General features: G+C 37.9%; 1 protein-coding gene across 4 annotated transcripts in view; it reads right to left on the reverse strand.

Moving 5' to 3' along the window:
* Nucleotides 1-15210, reverse strand: part of LOC148340665 (microphthalmia-associated transcription factor-like) — a 48555-nt gene that overhangs the window by 3668 nt on the left and 29677 nt on the right. For all 4 annotated transcript variants that reach the window (XM_088289758.1, XM_088289761.1, XM_088289759.1 and 1 more), the window contains 6 exons: nt 1600-1815; nt 1423-1518; nt 1193-1310; nt 874-966; nt 744-797; nt 588-663 (listed from right to left, as the gene is read on the reverse strand). In XM_088289758.1, coding sequence (XP_088145884.1) covers nt 588-663; nt 744-797; nt 874-966; nt 1193-1310; nt 1423-1518; nt 1600-1815 — 653 coding nt within the window. The remainder of the gene's footprint in view (nt 1-587; nt 664-743; nt 798-873; nt 967-1192; nt 1311-1422; nt 1519-1599; nt 1816-15210) is intronic.

Consider the following 15210-nt stretch of genomic DNA (forward strand, 5'->3'; position numbering starts at 1 on the left):
ATAATCAACTGACTTCTTTCCAAATGTGAGAGCTTTGTTGAAATTTGCCCGGGAATACTGAAGAACGGAATGATGTTCTAATTCCTACTACAAGGATTTCTAATTTAGGGACCGTCTAAATTTATCAACACATAATATATTGTGTAGAATCGAATGCTACACTGCACTACAAAATTCTCTTCAAACTACAAATCAGTCACAGTCTCGGAGTCCCATTTTAGAATTAAAAAAAAAAACATTTATTGAACTGCAGGTGCCCTGCTGGGTTGTAAAAGGCCAAGATACAGAACACTGCTGTGAGGTTATCAATAAGGACTGGGAAAAAGAAAAATGTCCAAGTCAACCATAAAAATTGATTGACAATAATTTTTGCCTCGAAACTATAATCAATAAATTTCAAATTATATCTACGACTGCCGCAACCAATGTTTGGCCACTTTGGTGTTTACCACATGAACATTTGTCGCTACTCTTCTGGAAACAAGTATCAGACTTCCATGAAGCAAGAAGAATAGAATGATTAGCTCACTGCACGTCGACTTGGAATACTTTGCGACCGGAAGACGCGGCTAACAGGAGTAACTTACGGGTCATTTGACTTTGGAATTAAAGTTCCCAGTTCCTTAATTCGATCATTGATGTTGAACCGTCGTCTTCTCTCAACTACAGGACAAAAGTAGATGATATCAAACATTATCCTTGAGTATCGGAGCAAATGTGCTCCAAATCGATGTACGACTCACTCAAATTGTGGTTGTCCTTCTTCTGTCTCTCCTTGGCCAGAGCTCTTACCTCAGCTTTTGGAAAACACAAATGTCAAAGCACATCCTGTCGAGACAGCGCTGATATATGAAAGTCAAATGTCACACATACCAACTGGAAACCCTTCAGGCCTCTGGTAGTTGTCAAATTTTCCACACGATCCAGATTTATCCAACATGTGCATGACGGCCGGAGATTGTGACGCTGCATGGCAGATGTTGTTTTCGGCGTTATGACGTAGAAAAGAGGCACAAACACAATGGACCATTACAAACGATTCTTCACATTTCTGAGCATCGTAAATACAACGTTACATCACTGGCTGTCCAAAGCCCCTGGAAGTAGAACTGAGCATTGTTTTCCATTCTCATACAGAGCAGATAAGATGAAGCACTGCAGAATTTTCATTCTGTATCCTCGAAGCGCTAACCTGAGTATTCCCTTTTGATGTTGGGCAGGTTGGCAGGGCAGGAGTTGCTGATGGGCAATCCTTGCTGGGACATTCCCTGATTAGCATACATGTCCATGAGGTTGGCAGGCACTGGGATCTGAGGAACACGAAAAGTTTAGGTGGCCGCCGCACAGAAGATGGCCAAGATGGTTACTGGTTTCAACTTTGAAGCCCCAAATGCGGTGATGAGGCCACTGTTAAGGTTGTACCGTGTTGGCCATTTGAAGTCCCGGGTCCATCAGGCCTAGGATATCATCGCTGTAACTGGACTCCAGACTTATAATGTCGTCGATGACATCATCCATCTAAAGCAAAAACATGTCATTCGAGTAAAAGGTCATGAAAAGGGGCGTTCATTGGGAATGGAGCAGAACAACTGCAGAAACCTCTTTCTCGCAGTTCGAGTTCAGGGTCAGTAAGGCCATAGGGCTGTTGGGGGCGCTGTTGCCCGGCCCTGGCGGCATGCCCCCGTGGTCAGAGGACTGGTTGGGGCAGGGTAAGCTCAGTACCTGTGAGCCAAGCTTGCCCAGGTACTGCTTGACCTGCTGCTGCTGGGAGCGCTGGATGTGGTACTTGGTCGGGTTCTCCAGATGAGTCTGCACCTGTTGTGACCCAGACATCAGTTTGGATGCCAGGCATAAAAAATTTTTTTTTTTTAAAAAACACAAGAAAAGTCGACACACAAGTCTACAGCTGGGAGGTAAAAAAATATCTCAACAAAAAAAACAACCTAACAACCACAATAAGCTTGCGATTATTTTGGTGATAAGGCAATTTGATTGTTGAGAATTAAGGTCCAGTCCATTTCTTCAATTGACCGAACATCAATTTTTTTTTTAATTTGGAAATTAATATCACAAAAACCAAAGTTCCTTGAAATTTCCCATGCGTTTGAGCATGACCAAAAACTCTATGAGCAACATGAGCAAATTCAGTACCACACCTGTCGAGAACGTGAGATCATAACACATTACATTCATCAAAATGAATCGTTCAAAAGATTCCTTCCTTCACTGACTCGTTCGTTGCTGCTACTGTATTGACACTGGACTCTTTCTTTAACCAATCACTTGATTTCAAATGTGTCCGTACACAGTTAGCTGGGTCCAGCGAATTGGCCCTTAACGATTTTCCAACACGCATTTTTCCGTCCTCTGATTAGTTAATCAAAGCATAACTTGACACATGGATACATTTAATACACATTTTATCTGATGAGCATGATGATTCTAATTTCTTGAAATGTCTTTATTGGATGAATACTCATGCTGTAGTCTTCTACATGCTGTGCTGTACATGACACAATAATGTACTGGTTTGTATGCATCACTGGTTTCTCTAATTGCAATGTGGTAGTGGTGGTGTTTAGTCAACTAAGTCCACCCAGAGCTTGACCCGCAACTGTTAATGATATCCAATGTTGGGCAAGTTACTACCAAAATACAATATATTACATATTACAAGTGACTTGCATGTGAAAGTAACGCGTTTATTTTCTTTGAAGAGAAATTAGTTACTCAAGTGTAGGTTACATTAAGATATATCTATTTGTTCATTCTTTTTAAGATGGGATTTGTTCATAAACTAATAATTTTGAAATGCAAGATTTTCTACCATACTGCAACTGGTAAAGTTAAACCTGTAATAAGGATTACCGTACTTTCCGGAATATAAGATGCTACTTTTTCGCTAGATTTTGAACCATGCGGTTAATACAACAGTGCGGCTTTTCTGTGGATTTTTCTTTCAGCGGTAGGGGCACTCTATAGTTCAGAAAATATCCTAAATAAATCTCGATTTTTTTTTCCTCTTGGGTCTGTTCTGCTTTAACTAGCAAAGTTGTTGCCGTGTTAAAAGGCACCGTTTTAACAATCTGTTTCTGTACCTTTATGTGCATTCACAGTACATAATCGTTCTGCACATGCAGTAAACAACTACTTTTTTTCAACATAAAAAACTGCGGTTTATAGCCTGGTGCGGTTTGTAAATTTTATTTTTTTTTTTTTCCTTTTTCAAAAAAGAGTATTATATACAGGTGCCGGAAAATACGGCATTAACGATAATAGCGTGGGCAATAATATTACATGTTTCAACTCTATAGTCAATATTTGTATCAATAAGATCTATTTTGTAATATTAACATTGAATACATGAATAACATTAAATAAAGAATCCCAGACTGTATTTCATAAATGAAATATCAACATACTCAAATTTACACACAAATAATAGTGGCAGATGATGTATAATTGATAATTGGTTGCAGAAGCCAGGTAGATAGGAAAAAAGGAATTAAACAAACCCATCACACTCTAATTTAATGGCCATATTGTCGTGTGTACGACTGGCGGTGCCGAAGCGTGACGTAATTGGCCCATATTTGGCTTCTATTCTTGCTAATTGTCAATCAGAATGACAACCCTTATACATATTGCAATTGATGGCACCACATTCATTAAAAAGCACCTCTGAAAAGCACATTATTATATTCACTGCTTTTTACTTAAGTTTGTTCATTTTTGTATTTTCAGTACCTTATTTTCCAGACTATAAGTCACACATTTTTTCATAGGTTGGCTGGTCCCGCGATTTATACATGAAGAAAAAAAAAAGCAAAATAAAAATGCTATATATATATATATATATATATATATATATATATATATATATATATATTTATATATATATATATATATATACTGAACAACTGAAAACTGTCATCGATCAGAAGAGAAAATGTTTGGAGTGAATGAGAAACTAGATAGGAACTGGCAAAAAGCGGAGGCCACTCTTGCAGCGATGAATAAAACTGAAAGCTAGATGGCCACAGCCGGAGGAACAAGTTCGCCAGTGGGTGCTTGAACAACATGCTGCGGGTGAGTCTTGGGGGTTCGATTCCAGCCCAGGCCATCCTGTGCGGAGTTTGCATGTTCTGCCCCTGCCTGGGTGGGTTTCCTCCGGGTACTCCGGTTTCCTCCCACATTCCAAAGACATGCATGATAGGTTGATTGATCACTCTTAATCGTGTGGTCGTGAGTGTGAATGGTTGTTTGTCTTTGTGTGCCCTGCAATTGGCTGGCAACCAGTTCAGGGTGTACCCTGCCTCCTGCCCAAAGACAGCTGGGATAGGCTCCAGCTTGCCCGTGACTCTCATGAGTTTTGATAATGGATGGATGGAAATTACCTGCAAAAATGTGATTTAGACTAAAGTGTGAATTTTTTCTTCTGCATTGTACATTATTTCTTATACTCTAGAGCAAATTATAGCCTGGAAAATACAGGATTATTTTGCATTTTATTTTATGAAACCATGACAGTTATTGGTGTCACAAACCAAAGTTCTCAGGCATGAAACCAACAAAGCATCATGTAAGAACCAGGGCTATTATAGTTTAGAATTTTTCATTTTAGTTTAGTTTTTGTTTCGTTTTGACTTATTCCCAATTCAGTTAGTTTTAATCAGTTATTAGAAAGGATTTGTTAGGTTTTATTAGTTTTTGGGAAAATGCTTAGTTTTAGTTTTTTTGTAACATGGTGTAGTTCTTGTCAGGTGCGATTTTTTTCAACTCAGTGGTAAGTCTACACATGCCTTTTGCAATGCTATTTTTCGTGACATTAAAAATGACACCAAATTAAATCATTTCATAAATGACTCCCCTATCAACATGACCTATAATCTAATCTGCACAAATAAATTGAAAAAAAAAAAAAGCAAAACTTTCTGAGAGGGGGAGTAAAAACAAACAGATTAAAAACCTTGCACAAGTGTGCACACAATCTTATAATTGGGTCTATAGCCTTGTTTGGAATTGGTTCCAGACGCAGAAAAAGAAATAACAGACCCAGAGCATGATGCTGCCACCACCAGGCTTCAGGTGTGATGTTCTTTAGTGAGGAGCAGTGTTGTGTTTGTGACCGACTTACCTTACGAAATATGGCCAAAAGGTTCAGCCATGGATTCTTCAGACCAGAACACATTTCACATGTGTTAGAGGAATTTTATTCTGGTCTTTAATGGTGGAAATTTGGAGGAAATTATTTATACGCTGGAATTTTTTTAATTGTAAAAACCTGGCAATTGAACAGGAGTGTGCAGACTTTTTAAACCACTATACATAGTCGTCAAATTTAAGTCCTTGTATATTGGAAGTGTGCATGGGAGAGAGAGAGGGAGCGATCGAGAGCGAGAAAATGGTGCTCTGCCGTTTTCTCCCTACGTCACTTAGGACGTCGAGGTGCCGTACGGTTGTACAACAGTCGTAAATCCAAGTTTTACATTTTAAATTTTCACAAAAAGCTTATTAAGACGAAAAATTAAGGATAGTTTCTCTTTTATTAAGTTAGTTTAAGCTGGTTTTGTGAGCAATGTCGTTTTAGTTAGTTTTTCTTCATTTTTATTTTATTTCGTTAACAAAACTGTTTTCGTTATTTCGTTCACGATAATAACCTTCCGAAGAACATACGAAAAGCTTGGAAGTGAAACAAAATGGGCAATCCATTCAAATTTCACGCTTTACGTCTCCAGAGAGTGAAAATATTAAAAGTGAGGTGATTGGTATAGCAAATAGCCGACCTTGTAAGTGAGGTAATAAACACCTCTCTCGTTTAAATTAAATAATTAAATAAATTAAATTAAATGTATGTAGTGGTCCTGAATTTGTACCGCATTACAAAACACAGAAACTGTATAAATATTTGCAAAAGCATAAGAGTAACTCTTTATAGTTCTTCAACACTGCTTACATCTAATATATTAATTCCCCCAAACTGTTGATCTTATCCCATGCAAAATATTCAATGTGTGATCTCAACCAGAGAGAAATGAATGAGATGAAGTCAAGCTCATAACTTAAAGTAGAGAAGTCGATTAATGTACAGTATGTAAAAGACATCAATAAAACACTGCGTTTCTGATCAGTTTAACGTGAAGCAAAGTTTTTTCAAACTCTGCACGCATATTGAAACACTAATGATAGCAGTGTAGGGTAAATGTGATGTTATTCTGAAATGTTAAGTAGCAAAAAAAAAAAGTGGTGAAGGGGAACAGGGGCTAGCTATATCTTGTACTACTACATTTTATTTTCGCACACTGGCTACAGTTTCTTCCAAAATCGGTGGATCACCACAAAAACAATTTAAGTTGGAGCAGCTTGTGTGTGTCATGTCCAACTTGTTCAAAGCAAAGACATACTGTATTAGCCGTTTATCATGTCAATATAAACGAAAAGAAACATACCTCACAAGGGTGATATCCAAGCATCTCAAGCATTATGTACACCGATTTACAAGGTCCAGTCGAAGAACCACAATCTTGGTTCAACTCAGATCTGAGCTATTATGAACTTTCACTGCTATTTTTCTCAGGACTGAGACGGCAGCGAGGGAAACAACAGCGGCTTGGCTTTAGATGCCGAGGAGAACAAAAAAAAAACCACACATCATTAGTTATGCGCGTTAGAGATTGCAGGCGGGCACAATGAGCCTTTACAAATTTGGATTGGTTCATGTAAAAACTGCAGTTATGCCTTTATGGCGTATCACTTGATGTGAGGATGCAGCAGTAACAGCGAGCGCCTTTGTTTGCAGAGGGCCACCTCTTCGGCTGAAACCTGCCTCGGGCTTTTACTTGGCCCCATCCAGTTGTTTAACCCTGTGGATCCTTGGCAAGCGAGGCCACCTCAGCACAGCATACATAATGCACCTTTGTTCTCCATATCTTCAATTGAGTCCCATTTCCTACTTTTCATTTGTAACATCAAAAGAGTCAGCAACCAATAACACTCGGCTCCTTGTTTTTGGCATGGCTATATTTGCTATGATTAGGAATTTCGCTGGCCAAAAGCATCCAGGCCTGGGTTGGACTCTTAGCTCCATCAGCCGCTTTTCAGGCTACAGACCCAACACCAACAAAGCGCCTGTTACACCAGAAAGTCAATGAGAAAAATAGATTAACTGTTTAGCATCAGTGTCTTTCCCTTCACCTGTCATACAATCAGGTCTTGTGTTCCTGCAAATGTCACAAAAGTACAAACACACTCCTGTTCATGCTGGGATACAATATCTTTGTCCCGGTGCCCATGTGAGGTGCGTTAAAACACGTCCTGCAGATAGGCCTCACCTTGGGCAGCAAATTGCCATTACAGGGTTGTAAAAGCGACAAAACTGAGGGGGTGAGGGGGGTCTCAAGATATTTACAGCTCATCTGAGGAATTTCAATAACCCCGTGGCAAAGAATGGAATTTACTTGGCAGTGAATAAAAGTAGATAGAATTTTGTTATCTTGCAATTTAACAACTTCATTCACGTCGCTGATATTTTGGGAATAATCAATTACACAGTAAATATGAAAAAAAAACAAGAAGCTTGGAGTTGCCTTGCACGATATCGAAAGCGTTCCACCATTAAAGTTAATCCTGAAAATAGACTGAATGTTGCTATTCAGAGGGCTAATCCAGATAAATATACTGTACTTGACCCAATGAATTTGTACGCACGAGAGCAAACAGGAGTAAACAAATACCAACAAATTGTCATAAGCAACTAAAAATGGTTTCAGTTTTTAAAGTTAGGCACTATGAGAATTAAAAACAGCATTTACTTACATCTGTGTGAGTATTGTTAAAGTTGTTTGGTATTTTATATATATTTAGTCAACAACTTTAAAGAGAAATAAACTTTTTTCATAAAGAAGAAAATATAATCTCTTGAGGATAAGATAAGTACGACTCTTGAAGACAAAACCTCTTTGTATGCCTGTTGATCCTTTATCTCTTCCGGTCAGGGGGACATAAGTAGGACTAGACCTATAAATATTACTATTATTATTTTTGTGGATTTCATGTAATCAAACTAGCACAAGATTTGTGGAATAGAGCCAGTGGGTAGAAGTCATGCATGCAAGTCGGGAGGAGAGAAGTCTAAGAAAGCAAGTTCAGCCTAAAGAGATCTTCCAATCGTTCGACCATCCATTTTCTGAACCTTGGGTGTTCTGGATCTCAGTAATCTGGGAGAGGCTGAGTACACCCTGAACTGTGAGAAAAGTGCCAAGAAAACGGTAAATTGTTAATTTAGGCCCATTTTTTCATGGGCATGATTACCTAAAGTTCGCTCAGTTGACAGCCCATCAGTTTATGCTGCCGATTCCGATATGATCATCCATGAGGGAGAATGATATACAGTGAAACCCCGCTACTTCGCGGTTCACCTTTTGCGGGTTCAGTGCTTCGCGGGTCTAAAAAATATTCGGGGGCATTGTAGTTTCGCCGAGCGGCACAAGGGGGCGCTGAAGCGGTTAGACGGCCGGCGTGCGCCGAAGAGGAGAGTGGACGAAGAAGAGAGTAGACGAAGAAGAGCAGGTTCCCCCGGACACGATTTGTGGCGACGTTTCGCGCGGTTCGGACCGTATCAGAGCTCCGGCCGGCGTGCGTGGCAGTTAAGCCGTAGATGAGCACCTTCCCCGGGCACGGGCGGTGCCAAACGGCCCCTAAGTTTAACCGAATGGAAGCTCCCAAGGAGGAGGGCATGCTCGCGTCACAGTAAGCCGAAGAGGAGCACCTTCCGCCCGGGCACCGGCGGAGCGCGAGGCTGTCAGTTATGAATGAATAAATGAATAAATAAACAAATGAAGAATGCCACCTTTCATTTCATTGTCATGATCCGTGCCTGTCATGCCGCGTGTTTTTGTTTTTTCAGCTGTGTGGGCGTTCCTCCAGCGATTGTCTCGCGCCATGCCGTCAGCTGCTGCGAGACGCGCTGATTACACTGACTATATTGTGATTATAATAAATATCTTTGTATCACCACCTTTTTTCCCGTGTCTGCGTTTGGAGAGTCCTGTTCAATCCTCCAGCTCTGCTTGAGGATCATAACATTCATAGGGCACACCGGACGGCGTACCAGCAGGTAAAAGTCGAAGTTATTAAATAAATACAAAAATAAGTAATTGAATAAATACAAAAATAATGGCTGGGGAATAAAAAAATAATAAGTTTTAATAATATTTTTTTTTGTTATAACATGAATTTCACTCTCTCTCTACCAGGGTATGTATGTATGTATATATATATATATATATATATATATATATATATATATATATATATATATATATATATATATATATATATATTTTATTTTTTTTTTTTAAGCATTTTTGAAGGTGTGCTGCTACTTCGCACCTATATATATATATATATATAGGTGCGAAGTATATATATACGGTGTTTTTTTTTTTTTTTTTTGAAGGTGCGACGCTACTTCGCGGATTTTCAGTTTTCGCGGGTGGTCTCGGTCCCCATTAACCGCGATAACCGGGGGTTCACTGTATACCGATTCCAATACAGATCACATACATCACATTTTTCAATTTAAAGCTGATCAATAAGAAATATTTTAATAATCGATAAATCTGCCAATTATTTTTTACAATTAATTGATTAATCAGATATTACAAAAAACATTCTATTTAAATTTCCATCCCTTCATTATACAAAAACAGGACATTATATACACACATCTCATGATTCAGTTCCTAGTAAGCTCTGTAACATGCATTGTTGAAGAAAGGGGGTGGGAGGGTGCTACACAACACACAGGCTGGTCCCAAGTTGGAGGCAGGCTGCAAAGCATGAATTGTGAGTGATAGATAACATAACATATGCCGATCACGCACTATGCCACGGAAATTGGCCAATCACGATCAGCGCCTGATCTATCGGAGCACCATTAAAAATCTGTGCTTATGAAAGCAATAGCTCATAAAAAAAGCAACTAAAAATATGGCCAGTGGAGACATTTTTGTATGTGAATGTTGATTAAAGAGTGATTTAATAGACATGTCATTTTAATGTGACTATAATTTTTTTCACCAGTTTTTTATTCGGCTTTTTATTCCCTAATTACTACAAGAACAACAACCACAATATATCCCATATCCCAGGGCCAACTTTAAAACAAAATGCCTTGTTAGGCTATTATTTTGAAGTTTTGAAGTCATCACTGTTGCTGCTGACTTGACCTAGAAAGTTCGACTAGAGACTGGCCACAGTCACGCTGATTGAACGGCAATATACAGTTGTGCTCATAAGTTTACATACCCCAGGGTATGTAAACTTGTGAACTTATGTGTCTTTATCGTTATGATTTATAATGTAGTTCAATTGCCAGGATTTATCATGTAAAACATTTCCCACCGTTGATGTGACCTATAACTTGTGCAAATCACTTAAAAAAATGAAATATTTTTAAGAGGGCATTAGTGCATCATTTTGCTTTTACTTCCCCTCTTGAAGAGATTTAGGAGATGTACAGGTCAGAGTTCACAGAAAAAAAATATAAAAATTATTTTATCTTGGTCTAATTATGTTCATTCATTTTTTACATCACAAAAACCTGCCATTTGAAACGTGGTGTCGAGAATTTTGATATTGATTGACATTGATGATTTTGACAGTGATCTATTGTCATGGACGATAACTGTCTGAAAAATCTCAGAGTTTTAGTAAGCACAAGCCCTTGACTTGACGAGTTCATGAATCTCTTTTCTACTAACCACAATAGTCGTAGACTACAGCTTTTGTAAGATACTCCAACCGGTAATGCATTTTGCAGGGGTTCAATAAAACGTTATTTAAATGTGTGATGATTTATTTGTAATGAGCCATTATTATTAAAAGGCTCTTTTGCAGTTAATCTGTGTGCCTGATATTTCAATAGAAAATAAACCCATAGTTCTGCAGCGCTAAATATGCATCATCAGCATATCAAATCAAACTTTATTTATATAGCAATTTTCACATCCAAAAATGCAACTCAAAATTCTGTTCCATTGAAACATCCAAAATACAAAATAAAAAGTATACCCGTCCCCTGGCCCTTAACAAGCACAAAGATTTACATGCCTAAAAGCATGCTCACACACACCCCCACATCCCCACACGCGCACGCCTACACACACACACACACACACACACACACACACACACACGCACACCCCTACGCACAACGTGATAACCTATGTTATAAAGACATGGTGAGGCTCAGCGATACCATGTGAGGAAAAAGCACCCAAGGGGAGCTCCACACTATGAGGGATGATAGCCCATGGCCACAGGGGGAGCGCTGCCATCACAGAGACCCAACACATAGTGCAGAGCCCCCCAGGATGCCCCCTTTGAGAAGGCAAGCCACACCTCCCAGTGAGGAGGCCACCCATGAGGAAACACTGGAGCTGTAAGATAAAATAAACAACAACATACGAGCTAAAAAGTCAAAGATAACAAAGCTCAAAGACAAAACAATAAAAGCAGCCCAAACTAAAACAGCGGAAAATTTGATAAAAATACGTCAGAATTAAAAGAGTAAAAGAAATAAGTTAAAAGACTAATTAAAAGGTGCGTCTTGAGCCGTCACTTAAAAATGTCTACAGTCTCTGCCGATGTCCTCTGGCAAGCTATTCCATAGCTTGGACAAAAAGAATGGCTGAATGCAGATTCTCTGTATGTTTTGGTGCTTATCCAGGAAATAATTAAGAGCCCGGTGCCAGAGGACGTCATTATCCGTGAAGATTGATATGATGAAAGCAAGTCAGATAAAGAAGATGGCCGAAGACAATTAAGAAATTTAAAAGTAATAAAACATGGGGAGACAATGCAGCAATTTTAAAACTGGTCTAATGTGCTTCTGCCATCTGGTCCTCTTCAGCAATTCTGAGTTCTGGACTAATTGTAAGTTTCGAATACTCTTTTTAGGAAGATAGCAAAAACTAAACGTAAGTATCAGCACCTCCGTTTTAGCCTGTGAGAGAAACAGCGTTCCAAGTTCATTTTTAATATAAGGAATAAAACTAAAAAAATAATAATGCCCGGATTCTGCAAGCATTGTGTGAGTTTAAAAACTGTGTGTTTTGGTAAAGCTTTCTCTCTCAGACCTTCGGGGACTATAACTAAAACCTCAGTTTGTTCTGTCTTGGGTGAGCTGTAAAGAATTCTCTGCCATCCATGACTTAATATCTAAAATACAGTTTCAGAGGGTATCAATAAGCCCTGTGTCATCAGAACACACGACAATCTACAGATGTGTGTCATCAGCATAACTGTGGAAGCGGATAACGTGTCTCCTGATGTCATCCCCAAGGGGAAGCAAATAAGAATGAAAAACAAAAGGCCTAAAAATGAATCCTGGCTAACCTCACATTTCATTGCAGGGATTCTGGAGGAACAGGTATCCACACTTGCAAAAAAAAAAAAAAGAAAAAAAAGTGAGCTAGTAACAAAACCATTTAAAAGCAGTAACAGAGATGTCTGATAAGTCTTTAAGTCAATTTAACAAAATAAAATGTGGCGACCTACTGTATTGAAAGCAACACTTCGATCTAGAAGCATCAATTTTTTTTTTTTTTTTTTTGAATTGCAGCTGATTATTAAAAATATTTAAAAGGGCAGTCTCTGCACTATGGTTAATCCAAAAACTTGCTATTTCTCTCAAATATTATTTGTATTTAAAAAATAATTTGATTTGAGAAGAAGCAATTTTTAAAAAATCTTAATTGAAAAGGGGGAAGTTTGATAAAGGCCTCTAATTACTAGTAAAAAAAAGGCTGCGGTTTGTCACTATTGGAGCAATAAAACTGTCTCATACAGAATATTCATCAGTCATTTGTGGTTGAGTGCGCATGTGGGCTACCTAAAATCTGAGGTGTCAAATCGTGAAAATACTTCATTACCTTGCTTACGTGCAAATTTGGAGTATCTATAAGTTGAGTAGTTATTTTTCAATCTACTTGTACTTCTACTCCTTTCATTGCTTTTCTTTTGCTAACTTTTGTACTTTTTACTCCTTACACACATTATTTCCTTTTGCATTGTGTTCATTCCAGTTTATCACTGCTCAAAACACCAATCCAGATAAATCACAAAAGTATAGATTAAATCATTTTGATTGGTTGGCTGAGAAGTATAACGACAACATTCCCACACACTATTGGTTCGTATACGATGCATTGCACCTGCACGTGACACAAATTAATGACGACTCAAGCTAGTGCAGGTTCAGAGTTTAGTCGTTAACATGTCCGACTGTTCATGTCTCAACTGAGTCAGAATCATTAGAGCCTTTATAAAAATGTTTTTGAGGGGTAGTGGGGTACTGCACAATAAGTCCCTTTTATGTGCAGTTAGTGTTTGTCCTTATAGTCAAGTCAAAACTTCAGAAATCAGTGGAATAGTCTGATTAATTGTGATTGAAAGAACATGAGATTAATCCGAAAACTGTTTAGACTATCAGGGCACATACAACATATTGAAAAGATAATGTTTGACCTGACTTCTGCTTCACTGCTTTTTTTCCCCCTTGCATTACTTTTACTTTTTTTTTTTATAGTTTATTTTAGTAACAAAAAATGGGGTTGATACTTGTACTTGTCCTAAAATATTTTTAAATCCCAATATCTATCATTCTAAATGAGTAATGGACATAAATACTTTTGAAGTCTGTGTGCGGAGCGGTACGCGGCTGTGCAGGAGGTAATATAGAAGATAAATTACATATTAGAGCAAAAATACGTTTCTTGAGTTGAGCAACGCCTATCTCTGTTGTTTGTTTGGCAACAGACTTGCACCATCGCTGGCAACTGACGCCAGGCGCTAAAGATGAAGACATTATTTATGGCCAAGGAGCGACATCCCTTGCGTCTCCCCGACAAAAACTAACACTTTACAAACACCTTTCCAAGGGCTGCACTTCCACCAATTTATGTGCACTGCTGCCTAATGAAGCTTGTTGCTCAATTGCCCTCATGTGACAACAAGACTGAAAAAGGTTCTGGGATGCCACTGTGTATTTCGGCATTGTGTGGGTGGGGCAAGTGTTAACTGGTGTTTAGAGTAAATACAATTTTCTAATATATATATATATATATATATATATATATATATATATATATATATATATATATATATTTATTATCATATAATTATCATTATTAATTTTTTTTCAAACAACCACTGACCATTAACTAGACTATTTTTTCCCCCTGTGGTTCCTTCCCTCCTGTGGGGTTAAGCTCAAAGGGACGTCGATAATATTTGTCAATTGTGGTCTATTGAAGCCCTATCTGACTCTTGTGATTAAGATCTATCTAGGTAATGTTGACTTGTCTTGACCACATACGCAGGTCCACAACAAAGGAGTAAAAGTTTCTTGCAGCTATTTTCAAAAGTGTTTACATCGTTCTCACCACAGATTTACTTCGGTGTTGTCAGTTTGTTGATTTCCGGATTAGTAGTAGATTAGCAAATTAAATAAACTAAGTGTTTTGTAATATTTTAAGCATGTACTTCCTTTCTGAGCCAAACTAGCTTTTCACTTCAGTAAATATTCTTTCTTTAGCCTGCATTGCCACAATGATCAAATTCAGATCAACATTAAATATTAGGACTGTCAAAATTAAAGAATTGACTCAAGATTGATTTTTAAGAAAATGTATTCGATTAAATATTTGAACTCAGTTTTATTTACTTCAAAAATGTATTTGCTTATCTTGCATAGCCAAATTCAAACCATCCAATATTAGCTGTATATGTTTGGCATATCATCTCCAAACAAAACACCCTGCTTAAATTACCACGGGCATTGCAAACCAACATTGCTGGAGTGTGGTGCTTACAACTAAATGTACTGAACAAGTTTTGAGAATTGTTTCTAAGAAAAATGCCTGTAAGGATGACTCCATTTAGTATTCAAGGAACAAAGAACGCTATTGGAAGAGTCTTTGTTTTAAAATACACTTCATATTTGGTGATTTTACATTAATTACAAGATATTTTTCAAGTAAATAACTGTTAAAAACTTCACAAATAATAATTGCAATTAATTATGTTTTTTTTTTTGCGATTAAGTAGTTAGTTAATATACAATGAATAACATGTTCTCCTATTGAGGATAATGTGTTGAGAAAAAAAATAAAAAAATAAAAGACTTGAGGTTTTCTAAGTTGTTTC

The sequence above is a fragment of the Idiotropiscis lumnitzeri genome, chromosome 3 (assembly GCF_059441095.1).
Source record: "Idiotropiscis lumnitzeri isolate Australia: NSW breed Sydney's pygmy pipehorse chromosome 3, RoL_Ilum_1.0, whole genome shotgun sequence".
In the NCBI taxonomy this organism is placed as follows: Eukaryota; Metazoa; Chordata; class Actinopteri; order Syngnathiformes; family Syngnathidae; genus Idiotropiscis; species Idiotropiscis lumnitzeri.